At 36.4% G+C, this 17,697-nt stretch overlaps 1 protein-coding gene across 1 annotated transcript in view; it reads right to left on the bottom strand.

The window, feature by feature from the left end:
* TAF4B (TATA-box binding protein associated factor 4b) overlaps positions 1–17,697 on the bottom strand; it is a 126,506-nt gene that overhangs the window by 101,460 nt on the left and 7,349 nt on the right. Inside the window, exons 2-6 of the mRNA XM_019796608.2 lie at positions 10,676–10,821; positions 9,436–9,543; positions 5,995–6,162; positions 5,774–5,896; positions 2,482–2,571 (exon numbers count right to left, since the gene is read on the bottom strand). Of these exons, the coding sequence (XP_019652167.2) occupies positions 2,482–2,571; positions 5,774–5,896; positions 5,995–6,162; positions 9,436–9,543; positions 10,676–10,821 (635 nt within the window). The remainder of the gene's footprint in view (positions 1–2,481; positions 2,572–5,773; positions 5,897–5,994; positions 6,163–9,435; positions 9,544–10,675; positions 10,822–17,697) is intronic.

Raw genomic sequence — 17,697 nt, 5'->3', positions numbered from 1 at the left:
CCTGCCTGCCTGCCATCCTGGGATGGAGTCCTGCATGGAGCTCCCTGCTCAGCGGGGAGCCTGCTTCTCCTTTCTGCTGCTCCCCCTGCTTGTGCTCTCTCTCTCTCTGACAAATAAATAAATAAAATCTTAAAAAAAAACAACAACAACAAATAAAACTAATACAAACAAGGTCAATTTCCTTAATTGAGCTAGAATATTGTCTGACGAGATTTTAAGTTGGGTCTCTCCTTGTATCTTTCTGAAAGAGTAAAGGCAGTTCAAACTAAAAAGTAGAACATTCTGCTTTTCATGCCTGGGTGTTTTGTTTGTTTTTGTTTTTGAGTAAGGGAAAAAAATAGAAAAGGAGGGAGACAGGAGGTTATCTTTTGATGAACTCAAGGGCTGTTTGAAGTTTTCCTTATTGTGACACTTAAATAAAGGTAGTCTGACTAAATTTAAGAAGCAAATGAGAACCATTGTCCATTGTTCTTCCTTTCCTTTCCTTTTAGTTCCATCTTTTACTTTTTTTTTTATTAAAAAGGATTGAGAAGCTCTTCTCTGAAGGTTTTCAAATATGTATATAATGGTAACAAAGGAAAGTAAGAAGCGGAGAGTCTCATAATCTTTTTCCAAACTTTAAAAATGGTGGAAAACAGCTGCTTTGGAAATGTATGGACAAATGAAGTGATTTGATTAAATTTAAGCTAGAAATCTAATACGAAGGGATCCTGAGAAAAACACATTTGGAACAAATGTTAAAATAATTAGACTCAAAGAGACAATTATAAGAAATGTATATTATATTATCTCTTGATCAGCTGGCCAGGGGTTAAATGCTGAATCCCTCATCTCTCTGCAACATTCAAAGCTCTCAAAAATGGGGGGAAAAATTCTCAAGAAACCAATCACAAGATTTAATAAGTCCTTAGAAAATACATACAAACGACAAAAACTTCATGGTGTAGTATTTGGTAACTTAAAGACAGTGTTACCTAGCAAGTAGAGTCAGATAGGATAAAATTCTGGACCTGTAAGTTTGATAAAAAATTAGTTGATATAAACAGGTTTTATCTCTAAAATGGAAAATACTATAATATCTAGCACCTAGTAGTCTAAAAAACTGATATGAAAAATAAGTGCATACAATGCAAATTAAAAGTAAAGTATCTAGCAAAGCATACGATGCGTATTAAGAACCTACTGATTTCCTCCCTTCTCCCCCACAATGTCTCCAGTGAGTATGAAATATAGATAAATTTAAGAGTTGTGAGGGTCATGCAGACAACCTATAGCTCAAAGAACTTTTGCACTGAAAGGGACCTGAGGAAGAACCACCTCTAATTTCTCAATCAAGAGGATTATCCAAAAACAGGGCACTAGTCATTTGGTATTAGGTATTATGCTGAACCTTCAACCTCCCTTTCCCCAGACCAAGTCTCCTCTAGCTAAAACATTCTCAATTTCTTTAGCCACATTTTATATCACATGATTGGCACCCTCCTAATCAATGTGCTCACCCTCCTAGTGACAGTTTCCATTATTTTAATATCCTTCTGAAAATGTGGTGCTCCATTTCCCTTGCCACTCTTTTTTAATGAGGCAATCAAAAGGAGCCTTCCACTGTGACACCTCTCTCATCTCCTCTAGACAATTAAACCAAACAGTTCTTTTTAATTTTTTTAAGATGTATTTATTTATGTATTTGGGGGAGAAAGAGAAAATGAGAGAGCAAGCATGAGCAGGAGGGGCAGAGGGAGAATCTTGAGCACGTTACACACTGAACCCGACATGGGGCTCGATCTCACAACCCTGAGATCAAGACCTGAGCCGAAACCAAGAGTCGGACATTCAACCAACTGCCCTACCCAGGCGCCCCTAAACCAAATATTTCTAAAGGCCACTCCTCATTCCATTATTTCAAAAGTTATGGGATGACTCTGTGGTTCACTATAATTCCAGTTCTTTAATGACTTTTTTAAAATTTCAACTTGATTCCTCTTCAGCTTCTAAGTAAACAAAAAAATAATTTTTTATAGTTTCCTGTTATCAAAGTTACTGTTCTATGTCAAAATTCGATTTAATTCAATAAATCTTAGAAAAGAGTATGCTTACTAACAGTGCAAATCAATTTTTAAAAATAACAGCTTTCTCACCAAATTTGGCACTGTTTGATTTATTATTTCTGGGAGAATATGAGTCAAAGCACAAGGCCCTATTTTAAAGGAAAAGTCAAGCCTTTGAAGATGTAAGCATTACCAATATAATCCTTAAGTTATGGTCACAAGTGAGATGTTACTTTTGTTTTCCCAAAGTGTTCCAATCCAAAGAATATGGACTATGAATATTCTTAAGAGATACAACATTTGAGAGCTTTCTCCTACACTGTTAGTATTTTCACATAGCTATCATATTGAAATATTCAGGATTCCAATTATTTTTAAAAATTATTTTAAGGTAATCTAACCCAAATAATTTCTTCAAAGTAACACATAACTTTACCTTAAGGAAAGGAACTAGGTGAGGCTGAGGTGAAGACTTGAGTTCAACATACAGCTGTCTAGTAAATTCTTCAGCTTCAATTTTTGCATCCTGAGGAACAGAAGAAAGAAAAGTACTTTAGGTTTACATATATTTCCAAAAAGAGGAAAGGTGTTTAATTCATGATTGATGTAAGGAGGTAAAAGACCTACCTGTATTGTGAAAACTATAAGACATTAATGAAAGAAATTGAAGAGGACACAAATAAATGGAACCATATACTGTGTTTATGCACTGGAAGAATTAATACTGTTAAAATGTCCATACTGCCCAAAAAAATCTACAGTTTCAATGCAATCCCTATCAAAATACCAACAGCATTTTTCACAGAACTAGAACAAATAATCCCAAAATTTGTATGGAACCACAAAAGACTCTGAACAGTCAAAGCAATCTGGAGAAAAAACAAAGCTGGAGGTATCACAATCCCAGATTTCATATTCTATTACAAAGCTATAGTAATCAAAACAGTATGGTGTTGGCACAAAAACAGACAGAGAGATCAATGGAACAGTATAGAGAGCTAAGAAATAAACCCACAATTATATGGTCAATTAATCTGCGACAAAGAAGGCAAGAATATACAACGGGGAACAGATAGTCTCTTCAATAAATGATGTTGGGAAAACTGGACAGCTATGTGCAAAAGAATGAAACTGGACCACTTTCTTAAACCATACCCAAAAATAAACTCAAAATGGATTAAGGACCTAAATGTGAGACCTAAAGAGATACATAGTACTTAGAGGTTTCCTAGAAGAAAACATAGGTGGTAACCCCTAGACATTAGCCTTAGCAGTATTTTTCTGGATATGTCTTCTTAGGCAAAGGAAATAAAAGCAAAAATAAACTATTGAGACTACATCAAAATAAAAAGCTTTTGCAGGTTAAAGGAAACCATCAACAAAACAAAAAGGCAACTTACTGAATAGGGAGAAGATATTTGCAAATGACATATCTGATAAGGGGGTTAAGATCCAAAATACACAAAGAATTCATAGAACTCAATTACCAAAAATAATCTGCTTAAAAATAGACTGAGGACCTGAATACACATTTTTCTAAATAAGGCTTAGGATGGCCAACAGACACATGAAAAGATACTCAACATCACTAATCATCAGGAAATGAAAATCAAAACCACAATGATATATTACCTCACACCAGTCAAAATGGCTAATATCAAAAGGACAAGAAATAACAAGTGTTGGCAAGGATGTAGAGAAAAGGAAACTCTTCTGCACTGTTGGCAGGCATATAAACTGGTGTAGTGACTGTGGAAAACAGTATGAAGGTTTCCCCAAAATTGTAAAATTGAAATAACACACGATTCAGTAATTCCACTTCTGGGTATTTACCCAAAGAAAACAAAAACACTAATTTGAAAAGATATATGCACTCCTATGTTTAGTGCAGCACTGTTTACAATAGCTAAGACATGAAAGCAACCTAAGTATCCATTAATAGATGACTAGATAAAGGAGATGTGGTATATGCATACAATGGAATATTACTCAGCTATAAAATAGAATGAGCTCTTGCCATTCACAACATGGAAGGATTTATAGGGTATTACAGGAAGCGAAATAAGTCAGAGAAAGCCAAATACTAGAAGATTTCATAGATATGCGGAATTTAAAAAATGAGACAAACAGAAACAGATACAACACAGAGAACAAACTAGGGTGAGGAGTGGGGGATGGGCAAAATAGGTGAGTGGTTAAAGAGGGGCAAATTTCCACTAGTAAAATAAGAAAATCAGAGGGAAAAAAAGTACAGCATAGGAAATATAACCAATAATGTTGTAATAACTTTTTATGGTGACAAATGGTAACTATACTTATGCCATATTTTGTAATGTATACAATTGCCAAATCACTGTTCTACACCTGAAAGTAATATAATATTTGTTAACTATACTTCAATCAAAAATTTAAAATTTAAGTTACTTTAAATTTTTAAAAATGCTTAAGTTAAAAACTTGTTTATAGGACTTACAATTTTAAATATCTACAACAGTTTTGCCAAGTGGAAAACTAACCATTTCAAACATGCTCTATTTCTAACAAATTACAGGTACCATAAAAAACAGTAGTAAAGAAGATATTTTAATATTTATAAATGATACTTGTTTTCCTGTGATATTTGAAATATACACATTTTCTGCAGGGAAAAAGGTGACTTTTTTTTTTTTTTTTTAGATTTTTATTTATTTATTTGACACAGAGAGACAGCCAGTGAGAGAGCATGCACAAGCAGGGGGAGTGGGAGATGAAGAAGCAGGCTCCCAGCGGAGCAGGGAGCCCAATGTGGGGCTCAATCCCAGGACTCTGGGATCACGCCCTGAGCCAAAGGCAGATGCTTAATGACTGAGCCACCCAGGTGCCCCAAAAGTGACCATTTTTATACAAAGAATACACAAAATTCTCACTATATGGTCAGAGAAATCTGTAGATTTTAGTAGTTCAAAAAATCCAAAATTGTATAATACCCTTAGTGTATTTCTTAAGCATATAATATTCGGTATTTGCTAATTTCCACCTTCATCCGCTCTAATGTATCTAAGCAATTTACCTGAAAGAGGATATAAAAAGTAAATGATGTACAATTTGATAGCTAAAAAACACAGCATCTTAGAACGTGGGGGAACTCAAAAGTCACCACATTTATTACTCTTCTCATCTTACAGAAAAGGAAACTAAAACTTAAGAAAGTTACCTTACTTCCACAAGTTACAAAGTATGTTGTTTGGACTTATAGAATTGAATTTCATTATTTGTTGATAGCCTGGCTTTCTGGCATTCGCAATTCTAGTAACAATTTTTTATTTGACCGAACAGTCAACTTTCTCTCCAAGGCCTTTTTGTTTGTTTGTTTTAGAGAGAGAGAAAGAGTACATGCGAGGGCAGAGGAGCAGAGGGAGAGAGAGAATCCTCAAGCAGACACCCTGCTGAGCATGGAACCTGACACCGGGCCTGATCCCAGGGCTCTGAGATCATGACCTGAGCCAAAACCAAAAGTCAGACATTCAACCGAGTCCCCCACCCACCCCTCGCCAAGGCCCTTTTTAAGCTAAAGCACACAGAAAGTAATGTAACAGATTTACTTGTTTCAGATTTATTGTCATTACAAATTAAAAGCAAAGTTTATCTAAAAAATCTATCTAAAATAAACCTCATTTAAAGATAAGTCCCATTTAAAACACTGTTTTACAAATCCTTACATAATTTAAGCTTTCATAATACTAACTTACCAAAAGTTGTTCTACCAGTTTCTTCACATTCTGCCCCATTTCTGGGGACTGTGATCCACTACATGCTAGTTTTATTAACATTGCAAGGAAGTTCTTACATTTCTTCACATTTTCTAGCATTGCCTAAATAGAGAAATATAAACACAAATGTTAGCTGGAAAACAGAATTCAACAAAATCTGTAAACAGCTGTACTCATGGAAGATCGAAGGGAAAGCTTACCGGAGAAAGACTCGTCTGAGCAGCTGCTGAGTTTTCTGCTTTGAGACTGGGCTCATTTGAGGGGGCAGCAGATGCTCCCAAACTTGAAGGCTTCGGGGTAGTTACAGAATTCAACGGCTTTACAGGTACAGGAGTAACTGTGACAACATTGGTTGGCACAGCTACAGACTGAAATTAAAAGTAGCGCACATTTAGATATTTATTACTATGAACTGTATCACAGCGGGTGCCTCATTTCACACTTATCAGACTACAAATGGATCTTGACATCTTTGCTTTCATGTTATGCTCTACTAGTTTAAGGCAACGGAATACTGTTGTAAGAGCTCTGGATTTCAGTAGATCTGGTTTTCATTCTCATCTACCTACCTACTTATTTATGTTCAATTAGCCAACATATCTACCTACCTACTTTTCACTGACACCTAATGAGTGTTGACCTTGAGCAAGTTACTTATCTTGCTAATTCTTTGATTCCTGTCTGTAAAAAAACAAGGATAGAAATGGTACCTCCCTACTCTGCTAGGGTTGTTTGTGAAAACCAGTACCAAGCGCATGGTCCTCAAAACACATTATTAATACTTCTCTAAAAATTTGAAATAGCAAGTCTTCATATGAAAATATAGAATATCCTATTCTGTAAATTTCTGCTTTTTCTTAAGCATAAAGCAGAGAAATCTACTGATCATCTCATCTTCAGATAAGCTGCTCTTATGTAGGCTATTAGAGTAAGCATACTGAACATTACAAACTGTGATATCTTATTTTCACACTGAAAAGAATTTTGGTTGTCTTCCACCTTCTATTGAAAATGAGGTGTGATTATAGCACCACCTGTAGGATAAAAAGTTTAATACAGGAAATCACAAGTTGGGCAATAATTTAGACAACTCTAATAAGATAAGCAAAAATCTTATTTTAAAACAAACACTGAAAGTTACAGAACATGAGTCAAGTTTGAGGGTGATGGGGGAGACCACAGTGTTTACAACTGACCCAGAAAACTGAACATTGCACCATCATTTTAATTTAAATATTTGTAGTCTAGAGGCGTACAACACAAAAAGGTCAGGTTGTGATCACCTTCAAGAAAATTTCCTTTGGTAACAGTCACAATAAGTGAATTCAAGTGTACCAAAATTTCCCGCTTTACAAAGACTGGAGCATATATTAGATGAAGCAAGTTTAAAGGGTAAAATCGGGGAAAAATTAAAAATACTGATTAACGATGAAGACTAGATGAAATGTTAAGCAAAAAAGGTAAATTTAAAAACTGCACCTAAGTTAGCAAAATATTATTAAAGTAGATCTCAAGGCAACAATAAAAATGAGTCATCTTCCTATTCCTAGCCTTAGTCTTGCTCTCCAAGGACAACTACTGTGCAGTTTCTCTGAATCCTTTTGGAGACTGCCTAATAAACTTTTTTTTTTTCCAGGTTAATCTACAGTAATTAAATACCCTTTCTTCAGTGAGTCTGTATTTATACTCTGCCATTAACTCCTTGTACTACTATATTAAAGAAAGCATAATCTAAAACTTTAGTTAGTGATTATGATTACCTTTCTGGACCAATGGGAAGGGTTCCTCTCCCTTATGAAGCAAAATAAGGCTCACTGAAATGTGAGCTCAGGAAAAGCATCCTATTTTTTTGTGAACAAAGGAAGCATTTATGGCATTTCTACTTTCCTTTTTAATATGTTATTGTCTCTAGTACAAAGTCTGTCCTTCATAGCTCTTTCTAACATAGCTACTAGCTGTACCTTACCAGATACCTGCACCTTCCATGCCAACTCTTCCTCTTAAGAGGCACAGGGAGGTACACAATCCCAGTCTTACTCTACCTACATAATCCCACTGCAGTCATGGATGGACCATCTTAAACTCAACTGTAACTCCTGATATTATAGACCAACGCACTGTATTTCCACGCTTTGCAAGACCACACCTGGCGCTGATTATGAATGTCTGGGGGGCATGGCCTAGAAGCTGGCAGCCTAGTAAAGTATCAGAACAGCCTGCAGAGGACACAAGTGAAGTGCAAGAGGCAATACTCAATGAAGATGGAATTTCATCCTCCAAGATTAAATGTAAACTATATCAAGAAACTTTATGGTACTATGTCTCCAATAGGACAAATACATGAAAACCAAGGAATAGAGGAGCAGAGGGATGAATGCAACCACTTATCATCACTCCCAAAGACACAATGGGGGACCCTGTGCTTCCCATTTCTGCCCACAGGGGACACACTTTCACCAGAGGACAAAGCAAGAGTTCCCACAAACTAGACACCATGGCTGCTTCTTGGGTACTTCAGGTTCCTAGTGTTCAGGGAACAGCAGTAAAGAATCATTATCATGGCAGGAGTAGTTGACCTGACACCTGGAATAGGTAGGCTATTACACAATGGAGACTGAGAAGACTATGCGTAGTAAATCCAGGTGATCCATTTAAATGCCTGCTGGTGTTTCCTCGCCCAATTGTTATGATCAATGGACAAGTACAGCAACTCTTGCTTCAAGACAGCATGGCAGTTAGGACCTCAGTTCTCTCAGAGATGAAGGTCTGGTCACACTACCAGTTAAGTTACCAAGACCAGCAGAGTTATTAATTGAGAATGGAGGGAACCTAGAGTGAACAGGACAGTAAAGGAGGGAGATGATGAGTATCAGCCATAATGGTGAGGACTGCAGTTCATCCTAGTAACCTCCTCTTCTTTGTTTCCCCAAGGAACAGACCCATTGGAATCCCAAAAGATCTGGTCTCTAACATTTTTAAGGAAGTAGATCCCAGTGACATAAGGAGTAAACTGTGATTCACCATCAAAAGGAAATCTGTTTTTCCAGCTGTTGGGAATGTCCACAGATGTCAGTTCTTTCAGGGTTTGTCTCAACTAGAGAGAATTACCTTGCCCAACAGCACAACTCTCCCTGTGGAGTTGACATCCAGTGACGTATCACAGAGGGGGAATTAAGGCCCAGCTGACCAATGCTGGCACAGAGTAGAATAACTCTGACAGGCCATATTTCCTCCAGTGTTCTGCACCCAGCTGGGAGAAGCTTTACTGGGCCCGCATCTAGGTCAAAGTCTTACTCTCCTTTCCTTCCACAGATATTGATAACTAATAAATGTCTCCTACGTCAAAATTCTGTCCCAGCAACTGTTTCTAGACGCTCTGACGCATGGCGACTACATGTATTTGTATTAACTTAATATATTCAAGTAAAACTGATATTCCAAGAATATACACCATGTTTATCTTATCTTTTCCACACCTCCAACAGTTCCCACTTTGGTAAGTGTCAGCAAATATCACTGAATTGCTTTCTTCAAGGTCACATGGTCATTGTGGCAACTTACACATCTGGCAGGAAATAGCTAAATAAGAAAGATGAGAGAAAAACCAGTGCGTGCATGGAGACAAGTCAGTCACAACTTACTTGTACTGAGGAAGGCTTCGGTACAGTGGTTACCACAGTAGTTCCTATTTGTGCCAATTTTTTAACAGGTGCCACTGCCACTTTCTTAATTAACTGTGAACTAGAATTCTGGGGGGGGGTGGACGGGGAAGGGAGGAGAGATAATAGAGTCATCACCATTAGTAATTTTAAATCAATCAGTACTATGATAAACATTAAACATTAAAACATTTTACCATAGCAAGCTTCTTTGTTATAACTGGCTTTACAACCTTATAGGTTTTAAGCACATTCTCCACTATGAACTTAACTGGTCAATTAGCCAACTGACACCCATTTCATATCCCTAAGGAGGCAACTGATTTAACAAATAAATATCACAGTAATTTAGCATTAAAATCTTTGGCTCATAGAGAAAATAAATGGATTCTTATTTATCATCTAATTATAAACAAAAATCTGCTAACCTATCTTCTTAACTCACAGCAGTCAGATAAAGCAAACTAGAAAGGAAAGGAGCAGCTGCCATTGAAAGATACAGTAACAGAGAAAATGGTCGAGAACTTAAAACCAAATACTAGGAAAGCACAAAATGGGGGCTACTGGGGAAAGCGGACAGAACTGGCAAAGAATATTACCACAGAATACTATGCAATCCTTCATTAGGACGAGGCTGACTCATCAAGAAAATGTTATACTACATTCAGCACTTTTTATTTTACCGAAGAAAAACACTGTTAAAATTTTATTTTTTTTCTTTCTCTTTTTTGCCATAAAAAAAATTTTTTTTAATCTGTGGCACACAAGATAAATTTTAGTTACCTGGAAAAATTATCATGTATGTAAAATTAACCATTTTCTAACACCAACTAATGAAATATTACGGATTTCTGAATTTCTTAAAAGTCATTTCTGTAAGATATGTATGAAAATGAATAGTGTAAACTGTAGTGTTAATATTTTACCACAAATGAAAACTGAAACAGAATGATCATTTTCTTTCCACTGAGAGATACAAATAGCCCTTTGAACATTCCCTTGAGGACTATAAAATCTTTTGAGTATGAAGACTGAATCATTATTATTTTAGCAATTACCAAATGACAAAACCAAACCCCTTAATTAACATGTTCAAAGAAAGTGGCTTAATTCAAAAAGTTGAGTAGAATCATCTATTATTTTTATTGACAAGTACACACACATTTATATGAAGAAAACAGCTGGAAAATTAAGGAGGATAAAAAAAACTAAGGTATATTACCGGCACTGTACAGATTTTGACTGTATGAGTATTCGTTGGTACAGCTGGCCTTGAAGTTATGTTAGTAGTGGTCTCTGTTCTTGTCACAGCTTGCTGAGGAGATACTAACATCAACTGGCCACTGTTACTTTTGATCAAAACTGTTCCTAGAGTTAAAAGAAAATAAAATATGACTTCAAAGCTAATAAATGAAACAATCATCATATATTTTGTGTTCTGACCATTTCTTTCAACACTGTAAAATGCTCTGAATAAGTGATTAATACATACCGAATTCCATGTATACTAACTATTATACAATGTGGAAAATGTTTTCACTCAAAGCTACTTAAAAGAAGCCAAAACACTTCTCCTTCATGACATCAAACTATAAAACTACAGTGAGTAATGGAACCAGACCACACAAAGTGACCAATGGAATAAATTGGAGGATTCCAAAATAGACTCATACAGATATGTCATATCAAATTCTCCTAAGAGGCCCTGCAGATTAGTGGTCTAGCTCTAATTTCCCAGACAGAACCAGCAAAACAACAACAGCAACAAAAACTAAGAAGGGCCCTCTTGATGTCAGAACAAATCTCAAACAATAACCTCAAAAATTATCCCTGTAAAGGAGTCTAAATTTAATTGGATCAGATTATGGAGCAAGTTGGGCCCTATGGCATTGTTGAAAACAATAGGGTAACTGGCTGGCAAAGGTAGAGCCTAACACCTGGTTGTGATACCAACAGAGAGACACAGCTTAATAGAGAAATCAGAGAAAGAGAAAGTCAAAGAGAGCCCTGTCATTCCAGGGTGGTTAAGCTTATGCCTGGTTGTTCCCTCTGAGGAGCAACATCAAAGGGTTCCCACTGTGGGGAAAAATAGACTTCATTAGAATAAATCAGTCAGATATTTAAAAAAAAATAAACAAGCAAACAACAACAATACACTCAAAGGAACAGGGGGCAGTATCCAGAGTTGCTACAATATATTAAATTTTTTAAGATTTTATTTTATTTATCTATTTATTTATTTATTTATTTATTTATTTATTTGGGGGGTACAGGAGAGAAGCAGACTCCCCATTAAGCAGGGAGTCCAACGCAGGGCTCAATCCCAGGACCCTGAGATCATGACCTGAGCCGAAGGCAGATACTTAACCCACTGAGCCACACAGGCGACCCAATATATTAATTCTGAATAACAAGTTACACAACATGCAAAGAAAAAGAAAAGTATGAAAGGCAGGAAAAAAATCAGGCAACAAAACCACCTGTGAGAAGGACTGGCTGTCAGATCTAATAACAAAAACTTCAAAGTAAACGTTATAAATATGTTCAAAAGACTAAATAAGACCATGCTTAAACAAGCAAAGAAGGTATGATGATATGATCAAATAGAGACTATTGTTAGAAAGACAGATCTTAGAAAAAAATTACTTCTGTAGTTAAAAATAGAGTAACAAAAAAGAAAAAGAACTAGAGGGGCTCAACAGTAAAACTAAGTAAGTAGAAGAAAGATCAGTGAACTTGAAGATAGATCAATAGAGATTATTAAATCCAAAGAATGGAGAGAGAAAAGAATGAAGAAAAATGAACAGAGCCTCAGAAAAATGTGGACCACTGATAAGCACTGCAACATAGGCATAATGTGAGTACCAGAGAGGGAGGACAAGAGAAACAGAAAGGGAGAGATAAAGAAACAGGAAATATTCAAAGAAATAATAGCTGACAACTCCCCAGCTCTGATGAAGAATAATTCAGATGTCCAAATAGCTCAATAAACTCTAATACATTCAAAGAGATCCACACCAAGATACGTCATAATAAAAACGTTCGACTATTCAAAGAAAATTTTGAGAACGGCAAGAGAAAAATGACTCATTATTTACAAGAGAACCCTAACAGGATTAACAGCTGACCTCTCATCAGAAACAATGGAGACCAGAAGGCAGTGAAATGACACATTCCACTTGCTGAAAGGCAAAAAAAAAAAAGAAAGAAAGAAAGAAAAAATTCAACTAACAATCAGATATCCATTAAAAATATCTTTCAAGGGATGCCTGAGTGGCTCAGTTGCTTGAACATCTGCCTTCAGCTCAGGTCATGATCCCAGGGTCCTGGGATTGAGTCCTGCATTGGGCTCCTTGCTTAGCAGGGAGCCTGCTTCTCCCTCTGCCTGCCACTCCCCCGCTTAAGCTCTCCCTCTCTCACAAAGAAATAAAATCTAAAAATAAAAATATCTTTCAAAATTGAAGGCAAAATAAAGACATTCCCAGATAGGGGTGCCTGGGTGGCTCAGTAGGTTAAGCATCTGCCTGGGATCAAGCTCCACGTTGGGCTTTCTGCTCCGCGGGGAGCCTGCCTCTTCCTCTCCCTCTGCCTGCTGCTCCCCCTGCTCTCTTTTTCTCTGTCAAATAAATAAATAAAATCTTAAAAAAAAAAAAAAAAAAAAAAAAAAAAAATTCCCAGAAAAAAACTGGNCTGAGTGGATTGGTTGGCTAGCAGACACACTATACAAGAAACACTAAATAAAGCTGTCCAGGCTCAAAGCAAGTGATCCCAGGTAGTAATTAAAATTCACATGAAAATGAGAAAGGGCACTTGTAACGGTAATTATATAATTTGACAATATAAATGCCTATTAATTCTGCTTTCTTCTCTTAATTTCTTTAAAAAAATTGTATGGAACTATATACACATAATTATGTTTTTGGACCCATAACATAAAAATATAATATGTTTGTGAATAACAGCAGAAAGGAAGTGGGTGGGACTAAAGTTGTATCACACTAAGGAAATGACTTGGTTGAAAACAAATGAAGAAAACCAGAAACGGTAACTAAGAAAGTAATAAAACAAATGCTACGAATATGTCCTTGTGCTTCTTTCTTCTGTCAGTTTCTTTAAAAAACATAAAGTTACGTAAGGTAATAATTACAACAAGGTATTGTTAGGTTTCTAACATATCTAGATGTCCTATGTAGAGCAATAATAGCACAAATATAAAAAAGTGGGAGGAAAATGAGCTAAACAGAAATGTTTCTACATCTCACCCAAATAAGTTATTTGTGAAATAAATTCTTTCAGAATTTATTAGATATATATATGCATAATATGTATTAGATGTACTTTGTAACTTCTGGAACCCCTAAAGATATATATTGAAAAATTATAAAGAAAACAAAGTGTCACACTAGAAAATATTCACTTAATGGGAAGGAAAGCAGGAAAAAAGGAATACAGGAACAAAAAGGAGAGGCAATCTATAGAAACAAAAATAAATGGCAGACCTAAACCTAATTATATAAGTAACATTACCTGTTAATGGATTAAATAATCCACTCAAAAGGCAAAAGTGTCAAACCAGACCTAAAAAAGGTAAGATCCAACTATATGCTGCCTACAGGAGACATACTTTAGACTCAAATATAAAACAAAGTTGAAAGTAAATGACATATCATACAACAGCAATCGTAAGAAAGCTAGTGTGGCCACACTAATATCACACAAAATAGTCTAAGAGTGTTACTAGAGATAAAGAGGTGGCATTTTATAATTGATAAAACACCCAACAGATCAGGAATATTAACAATTATAAACATATATGCAACAAAAAACAGCCCAACATACATGAAGCAAAAGCTGACATAAAGGAAGAGAAAAACAGAAATTCAATAATAGTTGAGAGACTTAAATACCCCACTTTCAACAAAGGGTAGACAACTATATAGAAGATCAACAAGGAAATCAAATACTTGAACAATACTATAAACCAAACGAACTTGCAACACATATATAGAGTACTCCACCCAGCATTCTTCTTCTTTTTTTTTTTTTTTTTAAGATTTTATTTATTTATTCCACAGAGAGATTAGCCAGTGAGAGAGGGAACACAGCAGGGGAGTGGGAGAGGAAGAAGTAGGCTCACAGCGGAGGAGCCCCATGTGGGACTCGATCCCGAAACGCCAGGATCACGCCCTGAGCCGAAGGCAGACGCTTAAGGACTGAGCCACCCAGGCGCCCCACCCAGCATTCTTAAGTGCACATGGTACGTTCTCAGGATAGACCACATGCTAGGACATAAAACAAGCCCCAGTAAACTTTTTGTACCAAAATCGTACAATGTATAGTCTCCAACTACACTGGAATGAAATTTGAAATCAGCAACAAAAAGAAATTGGGGGATCTCACAAATATTAAATTAATTACTCCTAAGTAGTCATTTGTCAATTAAGAAATCACAAGGGAGGGGCGCCTGGGTGGCACAGCGGTTAAGCGTCTGCCTTCAGCTCAGGGCGTGATCCCGGCATTCTGGGATCGAGCCCCACGTCAGGCTCTTCCACTGTGAGCCTGCTTCTTCCTCTGCCACTCCCCCTGCTTGTGTTCCCTCTCTCGCTGGCTGCCTCTATCTCTGTCAAATAAATAAATAAAATCTTTAAAAAAAAAAAAAAAGAAATCACAAGGGAAATTGGAAAATACCTTGAAATGAGCGAAAATGAAGACATATTAAACCAAAATTTATGGAATGCATATAAAGCAGTGCTTAGAGGGACATTTATAGTTACAAATGGCGGTATTTAAAAAGGGGGGTGTGCCTGGGTGGCTCAGTAAATTAAGCATCCCAACTCCTGATTTTGGCTCAAGTCACGATCTCAGGGTCCCAAGATTGCTCAAGCCCTGCGTTGGGCTCTGTGCTGGGTGGGGAGCCTTTTTAAGATTCTCTCTCTCCCTTTCCCTCTCTGCCCCTCCCCCTACCTCACCCCCTATTCGTCCCTCCCTCTCTTAACAAAGAAGATTCAAAGGGTGCCTGTCTGGTGGCTCAGTCTTAAAATTAAGAACTTTACTCTTGATCTTAGCTCAGGTCTTGATCTCAAGGTCATGAGTTCAAGCTCCACTGTGTGTGGAGCCTGCATACACACACACACACACACACACACACACACACACACACACAACACGCACAAAAGGGAAGATTCAATAACTTAAAATTCCATCTTAAGATGAGCCTGNCCACCCCCCCACCCCGTAGGGCTGGATCCTCAGCAGGGAGCCTGCTTCTCCCTCTCCCTCAGTCTACCACTCCCCCTGACTGTTCTCTGTCTCTGTCTCTCTCTCTGTCAAATAAATAAATAAAATCTTAAAAAAAAAAAAAAGGATACTGGGTGGAAAAAGCAAAATAAAAACTGAAGGAAGCAGATGAAAGAAATAAAGATTAGAGCAGAGGTAGAGAGTATAAAAACAATTGAGAAAAATAAAAACAAAAACTGGTTCTGGGAAAAAAGCCAACAAAACTTTAAAACATTTACCAAACTGACTAAGAAAAAAGGAGAGAAGGCTCAAACTACTAAAATCAGGAATGAAAGAAGGGACATTACCACTACCTTACAGAAAGAAGGATAATAAGGGAATAATACTATGAAAAATTGTAAACCAATAAATTAGATGACTTAAATGAAATGGACAAATTCCTAAAAACAAAAAACTACAGTAACTGACTTGAGAAAGTAGGCAACCTAGGGGTGTCTGCGTGGCTTATCTGGTGAAGTGTCTGCTTCGGCACAGGTCATGATCCCAGAGTTCTGAGATGGAAACCCGCATCGGACTCCAGGCTGAGTAGGAAGCCAGCTTCTCCTTTTCCCTCCCCCCACCCACTTGTGCTCTCTCTCTCTCTCTCTCTCTCTCTCCACTCTCTCCCAGTCCTCTCAAATAAATAAAATCCTAAAAAAAAGAAAAGAAAAAAATCCTAAAAAAAGAAAAGAAAATACGCAACCTGAAGAGGTCTCTAACAAATGAATTTAATAACTAATCAAAAAAAGTATCCATAAGATTAGCTCAGGTCCAGATGGCTTCACTGGTGAATTCTACCAGACATCCAAGGAAAAATTAATACCAATCATTCACAAACTCTTCCAAAAAGTAGAAAGAAGGAAATATGTCTCAACTCTTCTGTAAGGTCAGTAGTACCCTGATACCAAAACCATATAAAGACAACACAAAAAAACTAAAGACCAATATGCCTTATAAATATAGATGCAGAAAGTCCCAACAAGGTACTAGCAAAGTGAATACAGCAGAACAAAAAAGTGTTATATTCCATCAAGTAATATTTATCTCAGTGTGGAAGGCTGGTCTAACAAACAAACAGTACTGTAAAACAGCATATCAATATAGGACAAAAACCCCATGATCATCTCAACAGATGCAGAAAAAGCATTTGACAAAATCTAACTCCCTTTTTCATGATGAAAACACTCAAGAAAATAGGAATAAAAGCAAACTTCCTCAACCTGGTAAAAGAGATCTACAAAAAACTCACACCTACCGTCACATTTAATGGTGAAAGACTAAATGCTTTTCCCTTAAGATGAGGAATAAGACAGATACCTGTGATGAGGAAATGAGACAAGAATGCCTCCAATCTTGTTCTAACTAAAGCAATTAAGCAAGAAAATGAAATAAAAGGCATCCAAAGAAAGAAGTAAAACTATCTATTCACAGATAATACGATCTTCTATGTAGAAATCCTAACAAATCCACAAAAAAATTATTAAAACTAACAAGTTCAGTTAGGCAGCACAATACAAAATCAATGTATAAAAATCAGCTGTATTTTTATACATTTGCCATGAATGACTAAACGGAACAAAGAAAACAATTCCATTTACAATAGCACCAAAAAGAATAATATACTGATAAATTTAACAAAATAAGTATACCACCAATACTCTGGAAACTACAAAATGCTGTTGAAAGAAATTAAAGAAGATCTAGATAAATGGAAAGACACCCCATATTTGTGGATGAAGAGACTTAATACCTACCTTCCAAGATTGTTAACAGGATTAAATGAAACAATACTTTCAAGCAGACTTTTGAATTTTAAACTTATCAATAGTAGTAATAACAACTGCTATTAACACCAAAAGGTCCACAATTCAAACTTTTCTTCAACTAAATACTCCAAACATCAGCAGGAAGTAATACTAGAATAGTTGAAGACAATACTGTGAATAAAATAATAAGAACTCAACTAAA

This window comes from Ailuropoda melanoleuca, chromosome 14, assembly GCF_002007445.2.
Source record: "Ailuropoda melanoleuca isolate Jingjing chromosome 14, ASM200744v2, whole genome shotgun sequence".
NCBI classification, from domain to species: Eukaryota; Metazoa; Chordata; class Mammalia; order Carnivora; family Ursidae; genus Ailuropoda; species Ailuropoda melanoleuca.
The sequence above is the reverse complement of the archived record's forward strand: the minus strand, read 5'-3'. Positions and strand labels throughout refer to the sequence as shown.